Raw genomic sequence first — 26,731 nt, 5'->3', positions numbered from 1 at the left:
GCATACCTATGGCAGTGAAGGACTGTCTAGCTAAACAAGACTGGATTCATATGTTCAGGTGAGGAGAGAGCATTAAAATCGTCTATTCTGAACTTTAATGTCATACAGCCCATAGAAACCCACTCATTCATTTTTGCTCCAGGCTCAATGCATCTCTTTGATCTATAGCATATCTTTTCAGAAAGGTATTCAGATTTAATTTAAATACTTCAAGTGAAGTAGAATCCACCACATTTAACAGCAACATCTATTGAAACTGCAATGCAGATGCGGTTTGAGAGAACCGCTTTTGACCTTCATGATTTTTTTTTCTTTTTTGCCATTGTTGACAGGCTTTATGAGGAAATGCATCAGATGGATCATTGTGGAAGATATTAAACTTCCTACATCTATTCTGATCTGATGAATTCCTTTTCAATAAGTCTCAGGAGGAGTTAATGGCCTGTGGTATGTTCTTTCTGCTATTGAGCCCAGTTTTGAAATCAGTGAAGTTATTCCCATTTACACCAGGTAAGAGTCTGATCCTTTATGCATTTGATTAACAGAGTTCCTGGGATGAGTAAATATTTTCTAAGTAACCCAACAGGCTGGAAAATAGCTATATATTTTATCTCCAGGTAAAGCCAGCAGACTTTGTTTTATGGTACGCTGTGTGCAGTGCACAGATAGAAAGCTCTTAGGGTAATATCTATTTCCTTTGATATTAGCTTCCTAAATCTGGCACATATTCTGAGCTAATACTTTGAATTGTCTCTATTGTCAGAAAATAGAGATAAATACTTGTTGACAACAAGCCATCTCACCTGGTTTATATACTTGGGATGGATCTCTGTCAGGTTAGAAAACTATCTTAAAATACAGACTTACCTTTTAAGTGGCTGCAATTAAGTGAAAGGAATCTTATTTATAAAGTCTGGAAAAGAAATACCCTCATGGCAGGGAATTCTGGGTGGCTGTCATAGAGTAAATTTGGAGTAGTGCAGTGGTAAGACTAAATAAACCAAAATAGCAGTGCTCAGATGCAAACAGAGGTCTGATTTCTATGTGATGGGGAGAAAGGAGAGGAGAGGAAGACATTCAGATCTGGGAATAAATTTAACTCCTCATAAAGTTCTATGAGCCTTAAAAACCAAGTATGGAGCTGAACCCAAGCATAACTAAATAATGATTAGATTCGTGGTTATTCTTCTCTTGCAACATTCCTGTTTGGTTGTAGTGTTTCACTGGTACCCCTTCCAGAGATCTCAGGCACCCTGGAGCATAGTCCTGTGCAACCAGCAGTGTGCACCCTGGAGGATGCTCCCACTGTGTATGACATCTTGTGACAAGCAGTTTATTGTTTGCAGCACTGTGGTTATGCCTTATTTTTAGTAACCAAAGACTCCTTCAAGAGCAAAGTGCAATGGTGCCAAACTTAGAACTTAATCTCAGACTAATCAAAATCCTTGCCCAAATGACCTTTTTTGTGTATAGTCAGCACACTGTTAAGCATGTCTCTTATAAGGATAGTTTGAATATATTTAATATATCTGTACTATGGTGCTATGAAAAGAAAGACAATGTGTCCAAACTCTGCTCTTAGCTACAGCAGTCAGCACAGCCATCTGGAGGTCAAGTATTTTTAGAGGGCTGACTTGGATTAAAGTATGACCCCCACGCGCATGAATCATCACAAGGATTAATGAAGTGTATAAAGTGTGTGTGCTTGTTAATCTCATCTACGGACATGACAAAGGAAGAAATTTTTCACTTTGAGATAGTAAATGGTTTAGCAAAGAGAAGACACAAAGCCTAACCATATGCTGATGGGGAGCCTACAGCTTAATGGAAAAGTGTCTTTTATTATTTTAAGTTAAGAAGTGCAGTGGTGCTCAAAGGAGGCATGACATGAAAACGATCCTGTTTCACTTTTAGCCATGAAGTTTTCACTCTTCTTCCTTTTGGCATTTCTACCTCTGTTTTAAATGTTATCTATTATATAGATTCTATTTTAAATTAAAACTAGAGTTTCATCATTTGCATTGATTTTAGCTGACACTTCCTTTAAGTTCCTCTGGCTCATGCCATGGTTATAAACATGGTTGCTCAAGATTTGGCTTTGGCTTGACCAAATACATTCACAGGGGCAAGTATTTCTCATAGCAACTTAATTTTGGCTTGAGTTGTTGCATTGGTTCTTTAACTGTAAGGTTAACAGGGGCCTCTGCCATTCCAGCTATCCACCCAAGGCAGATACTCTGAGGCAGAGTAGTTCCATAAAGATTATCTTCCCTGTCTCTGCAGAGGAGGTTTTAAAATTTTCAGTCAGATCTAAGACAAATTCTGTGCAGAACTTTGAAATCCTTCAAGGATGGTGGCAATCAGAGGCTCATCTTCAGAAGCTCATCTCTTCTGGTATTGTACTGTTTGACACAGAATGAGTCAAGGGGATCAGAGAGCAAGTGAGGAAGCACATCATGGCCTCCTGAGCTGGTCTCTAAGAACTTCAGTAGATACAAAAGCCCAGGGTTTGTTCCAGTATGTGTCTTCTTTCTTTCTATTTTGGTAAAGGAGGGTTTTGGACACTTCTTGTAGCATTGAACAGAATCATCTTTATGCAACAGCCAAGAGTATCCTAGCTCCATGTGCATGTTTGTTCAGAGGGAGATAATCCCAGAAAACTTGTGAAAGCTGAAAAAAGGGGAACTATTTTTACAGTAGTGGTTAACATTTGGAGCTTAGTGCTGGATGGTACTGGGATTCCTCTGAAAGCAGCTCAGCACTCTCTTCTCTGATTACAGTCTTGGGAGGCCAGCAGTCCCTCAGCATGGGCTTCTTAGCTTTTCTGAGGACCGGACTCTTTATGGCATCTTTCTTCAATGGCTTCAGTAGGAAATTAGTTTTTAGTACAAATGTGAATTGCACATGTGCAAGTTATAAATCTGGATCATTGCCAGTAGGTAAAGTCGCTAACTCTGCTATTTGGTAGTTACTATAAAGTTTTCAGTAATACTCTTCTGTTCTCTTCCTGTCCTTTCAGCTACAGAAAAAACATTTGGAAAGAAAAGAGCCTTTTTATGTATAGAGGGGCTAAATGAATAGCACTTGAGGGACAAAGATGAGTGGGAATGAAAATACGAGCTTTTTCAGCAAATGTTTATAGTCTGCAAATGATAGAATTTTCATACTCAACCTTTGTAGAAAACAGCACTCAGGGGCAGAAATGAAAGGTTTGTGTGTGAGGGGATTAAACTGAAAAAGCAATACAGCTATCTGAATCAGAAAAGACCCTAGTGTCCACAGAGTGCTGCAGAGCAGCAAAGTTTAATGTCAGTGGGATTGTGAAGGTCAGTAAGCAGATGAGGGTTGATCAAAACTCCTCTCTGGATTGTGAAAAAACTATACACATCTGGTAGAATAGTCCCAGAGGATCTCTGAGTTTCAGGGGGTTGTGAAGCCTCAGCTCACTTGCTGTGCAGTGTTATTTTGATAGCATCACTTTGTCTACAGCAATCATAGAAAAATAAAGAAGCTCCCATTCGACTTTCAGAACGTGGATGTTTTACTCCAGATGAGACTTAAGGAATTAATAACATTGAAAGCTAAAGCTTGCTTACTTATATTTGCTTTTTAATTTTTGTATGTGTTTACTTACTTTGCCAAACAGAGGTATGCCTCAGTTGAAGTGGGGATTGAGTGTCATATTATCCTGAAATAGAAGAAATACACTTGTCAAAATAAATGTCAAATCTGCATTTTTTTGAGCAAAATTTCATGACAGATGTTGTGTACTTCCCATGTATAAATTCTAAACGTAACTGGTGACCATATTGCCTGCCTGTGCATATTGTGTAGAGTTTTCGTATAAGGCATTAGGAAAGCATCTTTTATGGGGAATAATATAATTATAGTTACATAACTGATGTCTATAAAATGAGAACAGAATAACCTAGTTCTCATTTTTCAAACTATAAGTATCTGATTTTTGGATCACAAAATAACTGTATACCTGTCTGGGACTCATACCATTTGGGACACTTCCCACCCATGGCTGGAGGGCAGCAGGGAAAATTCAGAAAGTGTCACATTTTTCTGGCAGGTTTATTCTTTTTCCCGTGGAAAAATTAGGGCAGGGAGGAAGGTTAGATATATAATTACTAATCTGTACTGACAGTGACTTGCCTTATAAACTTCTTTTGGTTTACATAGGCATAAGCAAAATCAGAATCAAGTTCCCAGTGTTTAGACCTCAATATGAAATATGCATGTCCTTTCCCAGGAGAAACACTCCCAGATCAGTTCCCCCCTGCTTGAAAAAGAAGGTGATATTCTAAAGAGACATCTGAAGCCTTTTGATTCTTCATTAATAAAGGCAATTCTCTATATTTTTAAGTCATCTTTCTTCACAGCAATCTGTACTTTACAGCATAGACAGTTCAAGATATGCTGAAAATGTCAGGGGTCAAAAATACCACCTCTTATGTTAATAACAGCTCCCATACATGAGTTCTGCCTACATAATACAAACCTACAAGAATCATATTCAGTATGGGTTCTTTAACAAAGTTAAGTTTAATAATATACTTACAGGCTAGATAGTGAAACCCTTACTGACACTGATTAGCATGTTAATCCACGATGAATTCATTTTGAAACAAGCAAAATATTTTAAACCTGGAGACATGTAGTTTAAATGAATCTTGACCAGGCAGTGGGAAATAGGAAATCCCTGACATAAGCCCTGACATAAAAGAACGGCTTAGTTCATGAAGTACATAAATGAGCAAAAAGGATGTAAAACAGCCAAGAAAGCTAGCAGTAAATGAAAAAGTCTGGGGAAGCAGGGAAGGTGAAAAGAGAAATATGTGGATTAGGTATGTGAGTTTATTTGTACTTAAGGACTCCTTTTATTTTAATATGAGCCAAATATCAATGAAAGCTTAAAAAAATGTATTTCAGAGAGTTTTCAGATGAAAGGCTTAGAAGAAAACCAATGGTGTATGGGGAAGAGGAGGCTGCATCCTTTGGGAGGGAGAGCAGATCACAGGCAGACCTGCTGCACGAGGTTTGTTTTCTGGTGGAAGAGTTGTTGCTTTAGGGGAAGTGAGAGCGTTTGAGACACTAGACCTTGCTAAAGCAGGAACATATGAGTGATACTGGCGGCAGGCCACAGAGCGCCTGGATAGGACTTCAGCACAAAGCTGGCTGGGGATTTTCTGATGAAACTCTTTTGTCAGAACAAGAACCTTGTGTGGAGACATATCCCCATTTAAACTTGCTCCCTGGGGACAAGATTTCCAGTGCTAACCTGAAAAGTGTGATCAGAGTGAGGAGGGCATGATGTACCTCTGATGAACACCTTAATGGCCAACACACTCACCTGGGCCACAGGAGTCCCCCTCTGAGTGCCTATTCTAGGATGAGGGGTATTATACATCCATGCTGTCCTTCTTCAGGCCTCATGTAGAGGGGAAAACACCAGGTTAATCCAGCTATACATTTCCCAGCCTGGAGCTGGGACTTGCATGGGACACAGCAGGATTTGCCTGCTCCTGAGAGCATAGACATGGCTGGGACATCTAGATTTGTTTTGATGGTCAGGCCACTGCCTCTTCTGAGCTGGGTTGCTCACCAACTCATTTGTTGGGCTGTATCTTTTATATAAAGAGTTTACATTTTTATTGGCTAGAGTGCAGAGGAACTTAGTCATCATGAAAGAAGGGTTTTACATTGTTAATGACCACAGACACCTATTATTTCAAAATGAAAATAAAAGCCCCAACAGGCAAGAAATCTGTTCCCAGTATGACACTAATGGGAGCCCAGTTCACTCATATAGCCCACAGAAAACTGAGAGGCTCCAGGTCCTGCTCTGAGACACAACTTTGTTCATGCTTGTAACAGTTCAGGGTGTAGTAGGAGGGAGGAAAAGAAAGGAGAGAAGTCAGTAGCAGTATTTGGCACTGAGAGGCCGCACTGGACTGTTTTCTGTGTGGATTCTATCTTGCTCTGAAGTGGAATTGGGGTGGTGCTAGGGTCAGTGCAGTGCTGAGCTGCAATGAAATGGTGCCTCTGGGAGACTGGGCTTGCTGCTTTGGGCTGCACACCATGCTAAGGCAGCTACCCAGCTTTGGGTTGGGTCAGGGCAAAGCTAGCTCATGGCAAAAACTGTGCAGATGTGCCCACAGTGTTAAATACTAAGGCCAGATCCTAATTTTTGTTTTTTCCACTTTTTTCATCACTCTATTAGGGTAAAGAGGTCCTAAAAGGGAAACATGTTCTTCCTTTACAGTACTGTAAGAGCAGAAAGGGTCTGCTGTGAAACAGAGATGATGTCCCACTGAGGAGTCTCTTGGGTGGGAATCCATGTCATATAATTTGGGTTTCCTGGGCTCACTTTTTGGCCAGTGGAAATAAACAATCTGTTTGAGGGCACAGTTCACCTGACCTGTTTTCATGCCTACTTTGGGATAAGCTAAGTCACTCCCTAGCAGCCCCCATTCCTCTGCAGAAGCTGTGAAGGAATGCTAGACAGCTGACTCAGGCAGCCATATACCTGCCTAACACTGGTTGAAAATACTCTCATTCTTTTTCATGTGGTCAATTGCAGGATCAGCCTTGAACTCCATCACATCTATCCAAGCCATGTGAGGCATAGAAGTTTGCAAAAAATTTATCCGCTTATAGTATTGTCGATCACAAGCCAGCAACCTAAAATCATGAAAATAGTGTAAGATTTGTGATTAAATACAATACTGCTGTCTTCTTTCTTCTACTTTTTATTCAGCCTTTGGAGTTTTCAGGTATACTTTTGTCATGCATTCCACTCTTAGCCTTTATCTCAAGGCCTAGGTGAAAGGATATTTTAAAATGAGGGCAAGGAATCTTGTAACTGTTTGACTCTGGGAGCTGAGTATAAACTCAGCAGCCATGTCAGTGCCACATATATTCCAATGCAAAATAATTCTCCGTAAATAAGATCTGTTAGGACACTGTAGTATTTTGCTAAGAGTCAGACATGGGAGTATACTTCAGTTTTAAAATTGAGGTATTGCTAGCTATTATGGTATTGCAGTAAGATCTATTTGCTGAGGTTGAACCCAAGACACGAGGTGTAGTAGACTCACTGCAACCTCAGTCAGACCCAGTGTTGCAAATACCTTCAAGGACAAAAGCAGATGCTCCCATTTCCCCCTGGTTTGAAGGTGTTTTTCCTACTGTTTGGACTGCAAACATGTCTTATTTAGCAGCATTCCCCATTGAGATGAGTGCTAAAATGCTGTCAAGGCTGATGGCACACAGCATTTGTTCCACCTGGCATCATGGGTGAGCAACTTATTGTGAAACCATGAAAAAGCTCTTATACTTTTCACTGCTGTTTAGATAGGAGTTTAATCAGGAAATGCAGAAACTTGTATTGAGTAGAGACCTTAGGGCAACAGGTGAGGTTGCAAGAGGTGAAGTATCCCTTTGGCTGAAGGATGAGTGCTGTGACAGCCCAAGATCTGTCTCTGCACAGCTTATATAGGCTGTCCCTACTGATTCAGCAGATCCAGAGATCTACTCATCTCTTCGAGGTTGCAAGCTCCATGCTGAATATAGTTCTTACCTGCCTTCTCTGTTGTGCATTTATCACCACACTGAGCAGAAATTCCAATGGCAAACAAACTTTTATTATTCACTATCCACATCTCATGGTTCAAAGTGCTGCTGCTACCCAAGACAAACCAGTTTTTCAAGTCCAGACCTGAATATATGCCTGACTATACAGTGAATCATCTGACATGGGGCTTTGGTCACAGCCTGACCATGGAGAGGCACCTCACAAGGGGAAATGGAGATTGTAAAAGAAAGTGAAAGACTCAAAGTACGGAAAGACTTGGAGGAGAAGGAAGATAAAAACATTATAAAACTAACTGTAGCTGCTTGGGAAGTGTCAAAGGGGAGATGTTTTACTCTAGGTTCATTACATTTGGCATCTTTTTCTGCCAAAATATGCCTCTCCCTCTCCAGTTTCTTGTGTGACATAGTGGGAAAAGTCAGCATGTCATCATAGCTCCCTTGTTTTAGTGGGGAGCTGTGTGTGCTGTGTCAGAGGCTCCCACCCTGCAGTGCACCCAGGCTGTGCACTGATAATCCTCCTCTTCTAATCTGTAAGGAGGAGCAGTAAGTAAGTGAGGTTTTACAACTTCCCTACTGGGAGAAGCTTTTGAGCAGTTTGTGGCACAGGCTTCATTATTGGCAAGGCATAGCTGATCATCTAGTTAGTGCAGGGGTAATGGGAGCAGTTTCACATGCAGCCAAACAGCGGCAAAATTTCTCATGCCATTGCTGTAATTCATAAGCCTCTGCAATTATCTGCATGACCTTCATACTTGTAGGTACAACTGCAAATGTAATCTGTGCCATAATTGTGGCTTTCCCCTTCTCCAAGACATATAAAAAAGCACTGTGTAGCGAGGAAATAAGAAATCATCAAATCATACAGAAGATTTAACCTGAAAATCTGTCACTTAATGGAAACTTCTTGTTTGCTTTTAATCTTAGATGACATATTTTTACTTTGGATACCATTAAATATAGATATGAAACATGTAGGAATTGTAGCAAATTCAGATACTGAGTTTCTATTCAGCAGCCATATTTAGCATGTTGGAAACCCACTAGGAAATGTAATTAACTCTGACATAATTTTCTATTTGCCATCTTAGAAAAGGAGAATCTATCAGGTCCTAGGAAAGACTATTTTTGCTTTTTCTGAAGAGATCAGTAAACATATAAAATGCAGATAGAATCTTCAGGGTTTAGGAAGAACTGAGATCTTACCAGAACTCGCTTGTGGTTAATGGTCAATAGGCATATTTAAAAAAACCAAAAAGTTAAAAAGATAATCCCAGAAGTTCTGGCAGATTTCTTCAACATCCACAGCCACAAGAATAAAATTCTAATGAGAACAGGTTTCAGATCTATATCATATCTATCTTCAGCTGTTTAAATTTCCTAGACTGAATGAGAAACTCAGCTGTGCTGGTCTTACGCCTCCTGAGGATAGAGGCTGGGGAAGGGTTCAGAGATGCTTTGGAGCTCTCTGCCCCCTGGGGTCCTCCAGCAGCCCAGGACTGCCTACCACTTCGGGAGTCACTCTGGGGCATTGCTGGTGCAGACCCCTACCTGCCCCAAACCCAAGAGCGCTGTGAAGGAAAGCAGGGAGGCAAAGAGGGAACAGACCTCTTGCATGTGAAAGGTCCTTGCACACTGGCCTTTTTTGAAGGGCCAGTGCATGAATGCCCACACTTGTTTCCTATATTATTACTGCCCTAGCACAGTTTCCCTCCGATATCTCTGACTGAATGCCTGGGCTAAGCTTTTCACAGGTAACAGTGCTACAGCTCAAGCCTTCTTTAATGAGTATCTACTCATTATAGCTGTGTAGTTTTTGTTACAAAATACTGTTTCTGTGCTCTACTTAGTTCACTGCAATTGCGTGGTCTGATTGCAGACTTATCTCTTCAAATCCTGTGTCATCTGTGATTCTCTTATTACCCTTCATGGTCCTTTTCATACAATTTTATATGGCCCTTTAAACTTTTCTCATGATTCATTTGTGGTTATGGCATCCTTCCATAAAGACACCCACATTTCTCAACTTACTTATTTGTTGAGTGCTTTAGATCTAAACCATACCACACAGTTGTTTCTCCCAATCCTTACAAAATCTGTATTTCATGAGTGCAATTATTTTTAGGAACATTCTCAGATTCAGGGTGGATATTGTGAAATAAGCTAGTCAGACAGCCGATATCCTAGAGTTAGGAAAGAGCATTACTCCAGAAAGGAGCTCAGAAAGTCAAAGGCAGATGTAGAGCCACTCATAAAAATGGGAATGGCTGTGTCTGTTTAAATCTAATTAGTGAAAGTGAATGGAAAGATCAGAACATCACACCTTCATTAAAAGCTGGTTTAGAGGGCAGCAAGAGGAAGTTGTTCTCAACGTAGTGCAGATGTTTTTTTCTTTGTGAATCCTACGAAAGCTGTGCTCTAAGTTACATCTTTTTGTCACCATCTACAGGTGTGTTATATACTAACACAATTTTTTTTTTTCAATACAGACATCAGAATTGAAGAATGGGAACTGACAGTGAAGACTGGAAAATGAGCTTGGGCCAAGGGGGGCTTCATAAATCAGTTCAGTCCAGCATGTCCTTAATCTCTCACATTTAAATCCTTTGTGCTCACCTGCAAAATCTTCTTTTTTCTATGACAAACTCAGGGGAACCTGTGTCTGACCCTCATCCTTCCAAGGACTGCTATACAGGGCTTCTCCAGAAAATGGGCTGATAGAAAAACCAGAGCAATGATACCTTTATTTTTCCCTCAGGTTTCCTAGTTTGAGGAGCAGAAAAGAAAACAAACAAGACATAAAACAATACTAACGAAACAGGTTTATTGCCTTGTCTTCTGGGACGAATCTAGCTCCTGTTGCTGAGAGTTATCCTGCATCTGACGCCAGAACTGTGATTGCTGTGCTGGGGTTCACAACACTTTTGGAAACGTTTTGTGCACAACAGTGCTCAGGTTCCTGGGGTCCTGAATTGGTAAGGAAGAGAAAAAAGATCTGAGGTAGACACCGAGAGGGAGAAAATGGCGGCAGATTCTTTACCCTTCCTCAGTTGGGTAACACAGACCCATCCCTTTATGCCAGTTGAACTTCTGGAGTGGGAGGGTGAACACAACTTAATGACTGTTGGCAATGATCAGTGGGCAATAAATGAGTAAACCCTGTAACTTAAAAGCATTAAGAAATGTAATCATTTCCACCTCTTAAAAGCAGGTCTGTAAAATATTTTTATGCTTGCTTCCCTTTCTCTTGAAACTATGACTTTTGCTGCATTATCTATTTACTTTCGAGGTGTAGGACAGGACTAACAGGACTGTAGAAAAGTACAAATCACAAAGACGCAATAAGAGTCTGGAGACTCAATGATAACACCTGGTAGTGCTTCCCCAATGCTCTGGTTAATATTTACCTGTGGTATAGGTACTATTTAAATAATTGTCGATGCCTTGGTCACAATTTTTACTTTCAGTAGCGGAGCACGGTGTATTTGACGTGGTTTGAGAGGTTTTCTGAAGACGCAGGAACAACTTTTATATCAAGGTCAAACTCTTAGGAAAGCTTCTTCTGCAGTGCTCATTTTTCTCTCAGCTTGTTGAAAATGGCGGGTGTAAGTGGCTGCATGAAGTACTCCATGTTCATCTTCAATTTCTTATTTTGGGTAAGTTGGTGTTTAAATTGTTACTAGTGATGCATGGAATGTGTTCAACATTATCTGAACGCTGTAGTTGAAGGAATTGTAAAGAAAATAAAGCATAAGTGGAACCAGAGTATGATTCTAAATCAGAGAGGGGAGAGTATGTTTAACTTTTGCCCTTCCCTTTGTTTTTTTCCTTCAAAATAGCTTTCCCTCCACATTCAAAGGTAGACCAGCCATGAATCTGTCTTCCTGCCTGTATTGAGCAGGGGACATCACTCATTTCAGTCAGAAGATAATAACTCTCCATAATGCATCGTTCTCTTGCTTTTATTGTCTGCTGTTTGCATCCAAACGGCATAATCCTGAAAATGTAGTTGCAACAGAAGATACAGAAAATTCACTTGTATTTTTAGCCTCCTAATTGATAAATGGTTTTCATATCCTTCTTTGTGGTTCTTTGCTTTACATTCAGTGTCATAATTAGTTTCTGATGGTGGACAGTAAATGTAAAGTAGTATGGGCTGGCAGTACTAGCAGATACAGCACAGGGCAGCAGACAGGTTTCTGGGTGTGGTTTGAACTGTGTTTGTCTATTCATCACATATCAGCTGGTTTGCAAGAATTTCAAGTCCTGGAAGCTCTGTAAAGGTTTGAGTTAAAGAACATTTGTCTCATGGTTCAACATGTCAGCTTTCCCAACAGAGACTCGTCAGGTTCACTGGAGGTTCACTGAAACCAGAAGCAGAACTACTAGCCACATTATGGGCTTTGCCTCAAGGGATTTTTTTAAGTGAAAAGGTGATACCATTCAAAAGGGACCACAAACAGTAGCCCTGGAAAATTTGTGGCTAGCCAAAATGAGAAGAATTAGCAAAATTCTTTGATCACTTCTGGACCTCACCAAGAAATTCCTAGCAGGCCAGTGACGGTCTTCTTCCTCCACTTCCATCAAGGCAAATTGAACATATTTGACATCTGTGTTGAAGTTTTTCTGCAATGATACTTTAAAGAGTCCGTAAGTTTCTGACTTGGAATTCCTGAGCCTAGGAAGTTTTTCCTGTTCACATTCATCTGTATTTACTGTAAGCTAAAACATAGGCAAACATCTCAGACTAGCATTAGAAAAGCTGCAGACTACTTCTGGAACGAACATGTGAATAATGCCCCATGCCTAAGCCTCCAATGACAGCATGGGTTTCCTAGCAAAAACCACAGGATACCATCCTGGGGGAGTCTTGAAAGCTCAGGAAATAATCAGGCATGAAACAAACTTCCCAAACCTATCTTTATGCCAAAGGTAGGAAAATCCATACTCTATTCTGGGGAAGAATATGCTGAGAGCATTTGCTGTGCATGTGACTGCCTGAATGGGACAGAGGAGGACAGGAATGCAGCTGTAGGTACTTATTTTAAAGAAAGGGATTTAGCACTACCAAGATAGGGAAGAACAAACATGGTGAAACACGGAGCCAACAGAGTATAATGAAGCTGAGTTCTTTGATTCACTTTCCTGTCTCTAATTCCTGGAAATCATGAAATTACTGTAGTAAAGTACAGGGAACAGTGATGTCTTTACAGCCACTGGTCCCACAGCTGTTCTCTCTGGTGCACAAGGCAGTTGGCAAGTGGAAAATTAAACTTGGTTTAAAATAGTGGGAAATGAAGTTGACTTCAACCTTAACTAAATAAGAGCAACGGCTGCATATTTACCTGGTGTCCTTTCATTTTAAGCCCTTTGCAATCTCTCTGGGGAGAGAGCCCCCCTGTTAGGGGACTCAGGAGTGGGCTTTTCAGCCTTCTGATGCCTTTTTCTAAGCAGCTTATAGCACTAAGTATGTAAACCCTGGAATAGTCTAAGCTAGCTCTGCAAAGTAGCTCTGGCTTCACTACATGACATGTGCCTCGTGGGAATCTACAGCCCCATGAGCCCCATGATGGGCTCCAGCGTGTCCGTAGAGTTTTTTATCCTCCCAGTTCGGTGAAAGAAAGCTGAGCATGCGGGTTTAAAGGCCTATACTTTGGACCTGAGTGCCTATATGGAGCTTTTAATAGTCCTTAAGTTAATCCTTAAGTCAGTTTTGTGCATTAAACCTGACATGTAGGTCAGATTTTTCCTCCTTCCCTTCTTCAGAGTTTGCAGGATATTCAGTTTCACCTAATGCCCTCATTCTGTCAGCTTCTGCTACTCCACATCATACAAAACTGTAGAATTACCATTTTTTGCACTAAATACCGATGTCTGATCCTAGTTTGAGGCAACCTGATTAGTGACAGAGCAATCTTTTATCAGTTGTTGATACCAGACTTGCAGTCCCGTCTACAAACGAAGTGGCCCTTCACCATACCTTACATCTGAACATCTTGATCCCTGGAAGTAGCAACACAAACTTAGCAGGTATGCTGAGCCATAGACCGCATTCTCTGTAGGACCTTCCTAGCACTGTTAATTTCAGGTATCTTGAGGAAGTATTCCAGTCAAATGTTTTCCTGAACAGAAGCAACCTTATAGAAAGCTCCTCTTGATACCCTTAAAATGATTGCTTCATAAGTGTGTGCCAGTGAAGGGAATTCCCCATAGGCTTGGTATTCCCATGTCTGAGAAGTACGGAGTCTTGATATACTGCTGGTCCAGAGTCACAGCAGGCTCATCTGAGGTGATACTAATTTAACTAGGCTATATTTCTTCATCACACCAAGACTGAAGGGCTCAAGAAGGACCTATTGAATTTGAAGGACCACAGTCCTGCTTCTGGTCAGTTTGTAAGACTGCGATGAGGTCACTGATTCTTGGTCAAGGGTTGAAGCAAAACTATGACAGCCATCTAGTTTTGGGAAAATGGGTGAGGACCTTTTCAAAGAAGCTCTTTTTATTCAATTGGAAAATACCAGTCCATTAAAAATGAAATTTCCTGAAATGAAAATTTATTTAGTGGAAACTTTATTTTAAGAAAACTTAATAATTAGAATGGAGTATTCCAGCAAACTTGAAATGTTTGGCTTAGACTCTTTGGGAACAGACCATTTTGATTTGTTATTTCAAAACTTTTCTTTGTGTGTTCTTGTACACTTTGTATATTATGAAAATAAACAGAAACAAAACATTAAGATTTTACTGAAATGGAGCATATTTTTATCAGCCTAAACCAACTCTATTTTTATAACTAAAATATATACACCTTACTAAAATTTTTGTTTTATAAATTATTTTGCTTTTTTGAATAGAGAAAGTAAATATTGTAGCATTCCCATCTGATTGGTAAGTTCCTGTACATTCAGCTATAGTTACTTCTACTACTGTGCTGTATTTTTATGGGAGGTCCTATGTAACAAATAAGGCAGTGGGCCAAATTCTGATTGGATTTGTAGCAATAGCTGCTTCAGTGGAAATTTTCACTTTAGCAAGCCCATGTTGTCTGGTGCATAGCCACATGGCTCACATAGTGCTGCTGAACAAGACCCAGATATAAAGTCATATGATATCATCAGTTTCTAAGCAGATTCAGTGGGATTCAGAAGATTTCAGTGGGGACTTCTAGTTAAATTTGATAACATGATATAGCTGTCATCAATTGTACAACTTTCCTTTTCACGTTTAAAATGTACTTATAGGAGCTTTACTTAGAGCAGGAAAAAGTGTGGTACTCATGTCTGAGTGCTGGCTCTGTTCCATATTAAATAATCTGCTAAAGTCGTTATGGTCTTTGATGCTGAATATTATATGAAACCTTTTGTGGGGAAAATATTTTTAAAGAAAAATTATCTAAAACATGTAAAAATAGCTCTTTTAATTTTAAAAGGTTACGAATAGTCCCAGTCTTCATGGGAAGCTCATAACCACATTTCAGGGCCATTTATGTCTTGAGTATTAATGACATAGAGGAAGATAGTTCTGAATCTCTCTATTCTGGTCCTCAGTGATCTCTCTTTCCTACTAGTCATCTCAGTAGGCACAATCCTTACACCTGATTAGCCTCTTAATTATCTATCTAACTCCAACATTTAATAAAGAGAAATTCTGTATAAGAATCTTCATGGACAAGGTTAGGAATAAAGTGACTGGTGCATGGTGGAATGGTACCTCAAAGATCAATGAAACAGGAGCACAACTAGTGATTCCCTGAACGTGTCTGCCCTCACTTTGACATCTTAAAGCAAGTAATCCCAGTCTAACTTTCAGATGTACATGACTGAGTATGGTTGTTTTCTGTAAAAATTTAATGGAAATAATAACTATAGGTATTTTATAGGAGGAATATTCTAAGGATTGTTGATGGCCAGATATTGTTGCAATAGAAACAGTAGAAAGACTTTCTTTGAACTTTTCCAGATAGTTTAACCATAGAGAATATGTCTCTAAATATGTATCCTGAATAATTCTAGAAACAACATTTATGCAAAGATGCCTTATCAAATCTCATGTGTTTCCATTATACAAGAAACAATGTTCTTTAGAGTCATGTTATATACATACAATAGCAATTTATATTCCTCTCGCATCTGACAGAATTTCTGTGTGCTTCCCAACCACATGTATAAATCATCAAGGAAATGCAGAGTCCTCTGAGGTAGAAACATCAGGGATTTGGTGCATAACTGAAGATTTAACTACCCTTATGAAGTTTCCTGGATATGAATCAATATTCTACGCTCCAGCAATTCATGTTTCTTTCACTTTGCCAAACAAATGATTTCAGAATTTTGGCCAGCATCTGGTGCAATTTGGATGCTGAAAGTTGATCTAAAATTGCTGATCTTTCTAAATATTCTTTATTTTCTCCTGCAGGTGTGTGGTTCTGTTATTTTGGGAGTCTCCATATGGATACGTGTTAGCAAAAATGCCCAGCAGGTAAATATACGCAATCATACCAGAACCATGTAAAATGTGGAAGCCACTGCATGCACTTTAATTCTCCATCTTCATTTCCACAAATGTGTTATGTTTTTGTTGATGTGGTTTGTGTGGGTAAAGATTAATGCATTTTTATGATGTTTAAGATTAAAAAAGGTGGTGCAGGTAGTCAAATAAAGTGATTGACATAAGCACAGACGTGACTACAGGAAGTGTCTTTTAGGTTCTTGCAGATGCAACCTGATTTCTGTTGGAAAACGTGCCTCTCTCCCCTCTAATGAAAACCAATGATGATTTTGTTCCTGATTTCAGTGTTAGAGAGAATAATGAGAAGCCATGCAGCTCCTAGACTTCTCAATGTCTTTCCCTATTAGAATAGTATAGTCGTACGTATTCCTAGGGTTACTTCTGTATGTTTGTAGGGAATATTTTTTGCCTTTCTCACTATCATCAGTAATACAATCGTTATTTCCCCAGTAACTGCAACTTTGAAAGGGAGCAAGGATTTTTCCCTTCTATTTTCAGTGGCTCCTTAAAAACACCTTATCCTTCCTTTCCCCCTCATATTTATAAAGAACGAGTTTTAAGAGACCCAAAAATCTTTATTTAGGATTAAAATGTCCTAACAGCCCTCCTGGAGGGAAGAAGAAAGTCCTTGAGTTCCCCTTGTGGATTTTATCTGGATTATTAAATTACTTCAGGCTTTATGACTTTCCTTTTCTGCAAAGCTAGGGAAAATACAATTTTGAGGAGCCCTTGATCTTGCAGACGTGCAGCAGAGGTTGGTCCTGTTGGTGCAAAGGCCCTTTGGCCCTGTGGGCCCTGGCAACCTTTTGGTCCCAGTGGCACTGGCCTCTGACTTGCAGCATGTTTTCAGCCATCCTTGAGTGAAGCTGATTTCACAGCTCGTAGATCCTTCTCTGAAAGGCACTGTGCTATCCTCATATGTTGGTGCTTTGTTATATTATCAGGAAGAGCAATCTAAGGTTTGAGCAGTATATTTCTTCTTGTGAATTTGGGCCATAGAAATGTAAATTAATTTGAAAATTTAATTGCATACTTCTATTTCCAAAGAGGCTTTCTGACCATAGAAATTAAAAAATGGACAGGTGTGACATGGAAGCATTTTTTTCAGCTTTCAGACTGAGCCTTTAGTATAGATCAAGTTGCAAACCTTCAAATCACTTCTCTGCTGTTCTACCGCCGTCCGTCAGTTAGGAACAATAATTTTTAAGTCAGTATTTTCCCATCTGGAAACAAAAAGATGGTGGAGATAAGAAGATAGCTTTATATATTTCCTGCCATTTGGCTGATGATACTGTTTCCCTTAGCCAGTCCCAGGTGTCTCATGTCTGGTGGAGGGTGGATGCAAGAGAACTCAGTTCATGATGATGTTGTGCCATGGAGTAAATCAGGTTATGGTGGAGAGCTCTGCTATTCTCTGCTGTGGAAGAGGAAGAATGACAACTTTCCCTCCTCAGTCAACATTTCACAAGAAATCATTGCCATTACTTTCTAGTTGACCATCTCTAGTATGATGGCTCAGATGGTACAGTGGGGCTTGGAAAACCATAACCACTCTTACCCTTTCTTGGTTTTTTGAGATTTCTTATTCAGAAAAGCATACGTAAGTGTGTCCCAAACTGGTTTCTTGAAGTGACACTTAGTACTCCCCAAAAACTGTGAATTAAGAGTAGGGACCAAAATTGAAAGCATTTTCTTACATTTTTGCCTCTAGGCAGGCAAAGTTCCCATTCAAAACCAATGTATGTTTTGCCTGAGTAATAATTGAACAGACCATAAGGATTTGGCTGTAGATGAATAGAGCTTTCTAAGAATAAATAACAAGAGGTTTAGTCCAACTTGGAAGGGGAAAGAACAACACATTCTTCAAATTATACTTGTCTATATACCTTTGCAATTTCCATCAGAAGATAAATGTGACAACTTCCAGATATTTTTGCTAATCTTGGCACCAGCCACACTGGAAAATATTCTTTGAACATTTTTTCTCTATTTTGGCCTTTGGCCTTAGTCAGTCCTGTGGGAACTGAATAATTTTATATTTAATGATATTGAGGTATATGAATTGTTTAGTTGAATGTCCCACACATCAAAATACAGTCCTCATCTCTGAGGGTAATATTAGAGATCATGCCTAAAAAAGAGAATACGAAAGCTGCATTGGAAAATACATCTTTGGATTGGAAAATATTTCTCTAATATATCCAGCATCGCTCTGAGAAGTGTTCTCTCAGGAACAGCCAAAGACTATGCTTCTGGCCTTCTAATGACAAACAGAGGTTTTGTTTCTTTAACATTTGGTTAATGTAGGAGAGATTTTGAGATAATCAGTTTTGCTACTTCCAGTAAAAAGCAAAGATTCATCAACTGAAAACTAACTGAAAGCCACTTTAAAGACAAGAGCTCTTTATTTACTCTGCAAAGTTGACTTTCTTCTTGTGCAGAGACAAAGACTGTGAAAAGCCAGGCTCTACTGAGCTCCCCAACAAAACGTTTAAGAAGGGGCCATTAGAGGTTTGTTTATGGATCAGAATTTCTCCGTGGTTGCTAATCAGTATATTTATCAGTTATGAAGTAATTCTCTTGTTTTGGGGGATACAGATGTTTTTAGGAGGAGCTTCTTGTAGCTGAAAGATTTTTTTCCCTTCTCTTTTCAGGAGCTGGAGATAGACAGCAGACTGTTTGCAGGGGTTGATATGCTGATAGCCGTGGGTTCCATCATTATGGTCCTTGGGTTTCTGGGGTGCTGTGGTGCCATAAAGGAGAGCCGGTGCATGCTGCTGTTGGTAGGAAAGAGAAACATTTGGCTACCTTTAAGAGGCCACAGCTACATTTGATGGATAAGGTCTTTGCAAATGGTATCAAATGAGGATGGGGGCCTTTTTGTTTAACTAAATGCTTGATTATGATCACTTGTTTTCATTGCTTACCTTGTTCTTGAGCCCCTTCTGAATTCTAGTGCAGAAAAAATGATGGGTGGTCTCATCAACAAGAAGACAGGGTCCAGAGAGCCCTGAGCATGTCACTAGCTTTTTTTCCATCCAACCATTGCCAAGGTTCCCTCCACCAGTCCTCCCCCACTACCTACCCCATTTGATTTAATAAATTCCCAGTTGTTCCCTTTACTGGTCATCCTAGAATGTCCTCTCTGTTCTCCTGCCCAACACTTCTCACCTACACACTGCCCATCATGCCACTGCTCTGGTGTGCACCTTATTTTGATCACCAGCTGAGCACACCCTGTCTCAAGCACCCCTTTTTCTCATCACCAAAGAAGGAATAACTGGAGCACCTCTGACTGGAACTTCAGTTCATTCTACCTACATGGTTATTCAAGCACATGAAATCTTAACATTCACTTAGAAGAAATTATATCATCTTGGTCAAAAGTACTATAGTTTTCTCCACCTTTTTTTTTCTTTCTAGTTTTTTATTGGACTGCTTCTGATCCTGATCCTTCAGGTCACAGGAGGTATTTTAGGAGCAGTGTACAGATCTCAGGTACAGTATTATTCTGCGTTCTCACTGATGTCTTCTCAGAGTTCTGTTTCTACCCTGAAAACTAATAAAATCTACCCTGAAAACTAATAAAATATTTGGACTTGCAGATTGAAACATCCCTTAACAAGACTCTCCTGAAGAGTGTGAATTCATTGCAAAGCTCTACAGAAGAATCTAAAGTGTTTCAAGAGAAGTTCCAGAAGTTTGAGAGAATGGTAATTAAAATGTAACAAAGGGCAGGGGCTGTTGCTATCTGTTCCATCTCTAGCATTTGTCTGTGCTTCATTTTGTGGCTACTCTGCCATAGATTTGAATTTCATTCCCTGGAGGTGGGGAAGGGTCTGACTTAAATGCAAGTTAAAGCACTACACAAGGACTTTCTGCTCTCTTGCTATGACATGGGCTCCCTGTGATGATTTCTTTGTGCAATAGTGTTTACAAAAGCAATGGAGCAAGGACACAAAACATGCAAGTGAGACTGAGAGTTAGCTAAGCTCTTTCATGAGAAGGCTGCCTGCTTCTTTGTTACAGCTTTCCCTTTTGAAGGGACATTGCTCCTTCACTGTATTGCAATTAAGAACTATCCAGTACTCTTAAGGTAATACTACCCCAGAGATAAGGAAAACTTCAGGAGTGTATTTCATCTGGAATATCCTATTGCTATGAAGTCATTCAATGTCGTGTGAGAAGGGGAAGAAAATATGATAAAAGGAAGGTTTGTTTTCATTGTTCTTATACCTATCCTGGCTTCCCCCACCTGCAGGACCCCAGAAGGTGGACACTTAGAGCCGGCTTGCGCCTGGCTATCACACAGAGAAGACCCTTGAATCTCACTGACATAACTGAATCTTACTGATATCATTGATGCCCCTCCCACTTGTACCTGTGTCTATACATTGACAGAGTGCCTGCTGTTAATTTTTTTTTTTTATCCCTAATTGGTGATGACTTTGATGGGTAGGCTTAAAGAATTCCTGTATCTTTAAAGGCTGCTGGTGTGAAGGAAAAGGAAGCAAGAAACAATATTTGGGTGGCTTATATTACTTCCATTTCTCCTTCCCCATTCCACTTCAGCCCTGTCCTCTGCTTCTGAGCCAGCTTATTTCTTCTGATATAATAAGCAGCTCCCTGGAGAGATGATTGAAGGGTGAGCAAAATGAAAAATCCCGTAATTACTGTATTAATTCTTAAATAGACCAGGATTGCTTTATTATGTCCCACGGCCTTTGCTTTTATACAAAATTATGTGAACATTTCCAGCTGTTTTTTAAAAGGGGGAGGACCTCAAACCCAAGTCTGCACCCCTGAGCTTTAGTGGCTTGAGTAAAGTGGAACATGAAGTGAAACTGCACCTGGTTTAGGTTTCACAAACCCCAAATGGAGCCCTAGCCTCCTCAGTCCATTTCTAATTAAAGGGCTAACCATCATTCAAGATGGTTATTTTTCTAGATTTCAGAGTTTTATGTGCCTGAATTTTACATTTTCAGCCTGGCTTTTCAAGATGTGAAATGTGGATGTTACTGCAGCTATTACTTACCTTCTGAAAGTATAATCTGCAGAAAGAAGACTTGATTCTCAAAAATACTATACCCAGCATTGCTCCATGTTCCAGTTCCATTCTGATACTGACAGTTACTAGCTTTACAGTATGTTAATGTTTTTTGAGCATATACTGAAAATCTTGTCTTTTTTTCTTTTTTTCTTTTTTTTTTCATTTTTAAATTTGTGCACTTACATTCTTATAACTGGTATGGAATTGTAAAGGGTGTTTGAGACATACCAATTTGGGACAACTTCCACATGGGAAAAGATGAAAGGAAATTTCTCCTTCGTTGTTCCCCTCAACTCCCTTGCCTACTCTTCTTGAACTGCAAATCACCACTTTTTTCTCATCTCACCATTTCCTCCTTTCTTGCAGTACCAGTGCTGTGGTTTGCTGAAAGGACCTGCAGACTGGGGAAAAAACTTTAATACTCCTCTTGGTAGCAATAAAATCTGTGAGTGTGACGTAGAAAACCCATCAGCAGACCTCTGCACCTCCTTTGAAGGCAGACTCATTTATAAAACGGTAAGAAAGATATAATGTTCCACTCTTCTTTCCAAAAAGAGGTTTTAACCCAAGGTGTCTTTGGTGACTGGCATAGTCAGCAGTTCTGTATCTTTCCAAAAAGGCGAAGTTTTACCTTCTCTTCGTTAGCCAGAATTGCACCTGTGCCATCTGTTATGAAATTACTGTGCATACCTGAAATATGCTGCTGCTTCCTCTTCCTGGGATGCTTCTATTTTAGCTGTGCAGTGTAGTACCCTTAGGACCTCAGCAGTCTGTATGGTTACTGTGGGTGAAAACTACTATGGCTTTGGGGTCAGGGTATGCCTCTGGGTCAGAGCAGCGCATCAGCCACCCTTTGGTTCTCATTTCTCCCTCAGGAGGTTACGTTCCCACCCAGGCTCCTTCTGGTGGTAGACATGTTGACTCAGAGGCTTTCAAAGGGATAAGGGATATTGAAAAATGAACACATTAAATGTAATACTTTTGGGGTTTCATAGTCCTTTAATAAAAAAACCCACACTCATTTGCAGGATCTGCTGGAAAGAAACCTTACATGTTGTAGGCTTCATGGCAGCATACTCAAAGTTTGATTTTCTACAGCTACAGCATTTTGAAATGTATGTGGCAGTTAATATAATAATAAGGCAAAAATGTTTGATGACAGGCAACAAGAAAGCATACTCAAAAATTGGTAGGTGGGCAGCAGAGATCTCAATTAATTTCAAGGTTTATCTGACTCATATGGAAATTTGGAGTCTATGCATACAAAGAAAAATATGAAAAAGAAGTGGAAAACTAGCACAAAATAGTTGCATTTTTAGAATGCTGGTGGTACAAAGTTTGCCAATCTGCACCTAGCACAAAGCAGATTTTAGCAAATGTCCACCCTGGTTGTATACTTTTCTAAATACACAGCTCCTTAGCCAGGTCCTGCCTGAACACTAATTTCCTCCCTGTGTAGTCCCACAGAAGCAAATACTGTTTTAAAGCAAGGGAACAGTCTGGTTAAGTAGAGGATGCCAGAACCCAATCTGGAAATAAGATGTATACAAAGAGGCTGTTTTGGCCACATTTTAATGTCTTTTTGGCCTCAGGCAAACCCTCAAAGGACACATGAGAAGCCATCAGTGAAATTACTGCAGGTGCAAGATATCACTCACATGAACACATAGATTTCATGGTGGTGTTAGATGCTAGTAAAGACATTCAACTCTTATGATCCAGGAAAAAAGATTTGAAATTCAGTGCAGTTCTGAGTCAGCTTAAATGAGAGTCTGTTTAGAAGGACTAGAAGGAGAAGACCCATGTGTTTATTGTGAAGGAGGAAATATGGTGAAATATAACTATTTTGGGGAGGAAGGCAGTTGTAGTGTTTGGAACACTACTGTAGTTTTGATGGATTTAAGCCATACTTGGCTTTCTCCACAGTTTGCAAAAGGACTATTGTCAATGCCTGGAGAAGATGTAGTCATTATAAGACCAGATGTATGGGTTTATTAAAAGGGAGAGTAGCTCTGCATAGAACTTCATATATGATCACTCTCTTCCTCCCAGCCCCAGCCCAAGACCACAAAACATTTGTCAAAATTAATTTTTAAACTAGGTTTTATATCCAGATACTGTTAATTGAGCCCAATTCTAATAATAAGCTTTGAAGTTTCAAATCCAAAGATCAGATTAATGCGAAACTGAAGTTCTGTTTCAGATTTGGTCATGGCTGCATTGGCTGTTTCCTAGCAGCAAATGATTATCAAGTGAAAGTAAGAATAAATGCTTCTTTCCTTGTCACCTGAAAATCATGCAAACATTACGCATTACAGCTATATGTCTTCATCTGAAATGGCACCCTTTTATGGTCAGCTACTAAATTCATCTTCGTCTTTGGGAAGACCAGATATCTTTCTCAGAGCACAACGTACGTATAGCTTTATGTTTGTTAGAAACAAGCCAGAGTAAATTCAAATAGCCTTTCTTTAACACAGAGAGAAAGAGGAAGAGAGAGAGTGTGAGAGGAGTTATTTTAGAGGATGCATTCCTAATCTCTTTAGGATAATATTGCTTACCTATAATTAATAATTTTGTCTTATTTTTCAGCCTTGCGGAGATGTGATTATCAAATACCTTAAAGACCACCTGCTCATAATTATGGGGATCGCCTTTGGACTGGCTGTTATTGAGGTACCAGTATACACTATTAAAATATTTAGTAGCTGACAAGCAATCTGTTCTACTTAGAAATACACTGGGAATGGGATTAAAACACCTGGCTTGCTCAATTAATAGACAAGGGAAAACCACCTCTCACCTTAGCTATAATCTTACTGTTATTTCATATAAACAGTATATGGCTGCCGAGTTGCAAACTTCAGGTGGGATAAGACCACCCTGCTGCCTGTATGAGTGTATCACATGGGACTTTTTCTGCAAACATTTGACAGTCCTGGAGCCAGGCTGTGCTTTGACAGTAAGCCCTGTGGACAGAGGGGTGTGTGGATACCCGGGCTGAGAAAGACAGAAGGCAGAACAGCCTGTCTTTTCCTCCTCTTTCCTTTATTTGCTTGAGGAAAAAGTCATAAGAAAACTTAGCCCCTAAACTGCATATTCTTATCACGAAGAAATTGTGGTACAAAATTGTTGTTCTGAGGCATAACTTAGCCATCAAGATGGTGCATAAATGTGCCTGAGTGCACACCTGTGCTGCTCCATATGTTCCTGTGTGTAGAAAAACCCGAGTATGTGAGCTCTTTATTTTAATTTCTTCATCATACACTGAAGAATAACATGCAAAATTTTCTCTGAAGAGAGGAGGAAAAACAGTGAGGTTATCCAGTCAGCTACTTGATGAACGATAGGCTTTGATTAGGAGAAAATGTCAAAGAAACGGGGGATTTCATCATGTTGCTTTCATTGGTCATTTTCTTTCTTTCCACTATTCCTCTGTGGTTTCCCTCCTCCCCTGCCCCCCGCCAATGGATATTTGAGGGAAAAGCAGAAATGACGAAGATTGCTGTGCAGAGTTCAGTTTGTTATTCCAACTGAAAACTTCTTAACATCATTGGCAGAGGATTTCTCCTCGTGGTAGAAGAGTGGGCAAGAGCCCCAACTCAAAAATACATTTCCAGGAAAATAATAGTAAGGAGCACTGGGAAGAGTTATGCAGCTGCAACACTGGGAGAGGACAGGCCACTAACTTCTTACTTGGCATAGGCTTCATGTTACTTAAGGTGCTTTATGTGGGGGGTCAGGTCTCTTGCCTATATGTAGGCTTTGGGGGGGAAAATAGGTGTAATAATACACCAATATTAAAAGGCCTTTAAAAATATAATAGAAGTGTAAAATTGCATCTGTATCCCAAAGGTAAGTTACAAATCACTTTGCTCTAGTTACTGCAGTTACATGAGCTGTAACCTTTAGTTCATTGGCCATCATTCCTCCCTGTTCTCCAGTTGGCATTTTCTGTGGTGGCTGTCTCTCCCAATGAAAAAAGGATTAGAAAAAAACATGAATAAACAATATGAGCCTCAGCTGGTACAAATTGTCAACTGACAATTTACACTTGATAAACTTTTAGCCTTTCCAAAGATATTAATATATTGACTTCTCAAGTAATTGCAAATCAAAGGCCACATGCTTAACCATCTCTCTGCTCTGGAAAACCCCAGATAAAAAGAAGTGGACAAGGAAAAGTGCTCTTCCCTAATGCTCCTGCCTCTGCCTCCTCCATTATGTTACTTGTGGTCTGTTAATGGTTTCAGCTTATCCTATTAATGGAAATGATACTGAGAAGAAGGGCCTAGTTTCACTTGGGCACAAGTGACAATGCGGGTATGGTATGCCAGGGACATCCTGTCAGCTTATGCCAGCTGCGAGTTCATCCCCTTCTCTTAGCTGTACCCCTGTGTTCTGTATCCTCACTACTGTCTATTCCTTAAATAAATGAAGCACCCTGGTGTTCATAGTTTCATAAGTGTCAATTGGATACTTTCCACTTTTGTGAAACACCTTCACAGACTGGTTAATTTCAAACCCAGAAGAAAGCTTTCTGAACTTCTTATCTTGCCAGCTGTCTGTCACAGGTTGTGGAATTTCACCCAGTAATTCCACTACAGAAGATCACCCTACTGAATTTTATATTTCAAGCAACAGCTTCTGTAGTGGACTCAGTGTTTCAATCCCAAATCTATTACTGCTGAAAATAAAATATTTGTTGCATGATCATTTGCCACTCAAAACAGTGAGGCATGTGTATAGATGTAGGCCTGTATACATATACATATGTATGCCTTTACACATATATATACATAAAAGAGAGTGAGAGTGGAAAAGAAGGGAGATTTCAAAGGGAAACAACCCTTAGAACATGCAATGAAATCAGAAAGTTCTTCCAACTTAGAAAATAAAAGACTGAATTTTTGTCCAAACTTCTTGAACTTCTCAGTATTTCCTGCTCCATTGCAGCTAACAACTGCATTTTAAACCCCCAGAGTTACAGAGTTCCCCATCCCCAGAGGCAATCCATCTTTTAAACAAATGAAAGTTTTCCATCATGTCTGCAGTCTTACCTGTGGTACATACTGATTTCATTAAAATGGCTATATTCTAGTGTCATGTTCTTTAAGAATTACATTGGAAAAGATCTTCTGCATAGCAGATTTAGCCTGCATGTAAATCCAAGACATTTGCAAACAAAATGTTCCCACTGTGTATCAGTTGTATCCTGGGATTTCCAGGACTGCCAAGTAATACCAGAAATGTCTTTGTTTTCCAGATTCTCGGTTTGGGGTTTTCTATGAGCCTCTACTGCCAGATCCAGAGAAAATGAAACTGTGGAAGTGTCAGAACAATGTCACCAGCCAAATCAAAACCTTTGTAGATAGAAGGATATTTGGCTTGGCACATTCAGATAAATACATGCATGTCCCAGGCAGCTGTTCTGATGAAAACGGCAGCCCTTGTGCACACAGATGCTTCACAATTTGCAAAATGACCTCCTTACACTTCATAAGATTTAATGATGTGAATGTGAATTTTTATTTGAAATAAACATCTTTGTTTATGTTTCTGAGGAGTTTA

At 39.7% G+C, this 26,731-nt stretch overlaps 1 protein-coding gene across 3 annotated transcripts; it reads left to right on the top strand.

The window, feature by feature from the left end:
• Positions 1-482: 482 nt before the first annotated feature.
• On the top strand, positions 483-26,731 carry TSPAN8 (tetraspanin 8). Of its 3 annotated transcripts, none has more exons than XM_074869383.1 (10): positions 483-510; positions 10,358-10,574; positions 11,070-11,255; positions 16,018-16,080; positions 18,765-18,893; positions 19,534-19,608; positions 19,716-19,823; positions 21,527-21,676; positions 23,753-23,836; positions 26,427-26,731. In XM_074869383.1, the coding sequence occupies exons 3-10, from the start codon at positions 11,196-11,198 to the stop codon at positions 26,478-26,480; spliced, it is 723 nt and encodes a 240-aa protein (XP_074725484.1). In that variant the 5' UTR covers positions 483-510; positions 10,358-10,574; positions 11,070-11,195; the 3' UTR covers positions 26,481-26,731. The 3 variants fall into 3 exon arrangements, with proteins under 3 accessions (XP_074725484.1, XP_074725482.1, XP_074725483.1); XM_074869381.1 differs by having other exon boundaries at positions 11,067-11,255; XM_074869382.1 differs by lacking the exon at positions 483-510 and having other exon boundaries at positions 9,962-10,574; positions 11,067-11,255.

This window comes from Strix uralensis, chromosome 5 (assembly GCF_047716275.1).
Source record: "Strix uralensis isolate ZFMK-TIS-50842 chromosome 5, bStrUra1, whole genome shotgun sequence".
In the NCBI taxonomy this organism is placed as follows: domain Eukaryota; kingdom Metazoa; phylum Chordata; class Aves; order Strigiformes; family Strigidae; genus Strix; species Strix uralensis.
This window is presented reverse-complemented; position numbering and strand designations above follow the sequence as displayed.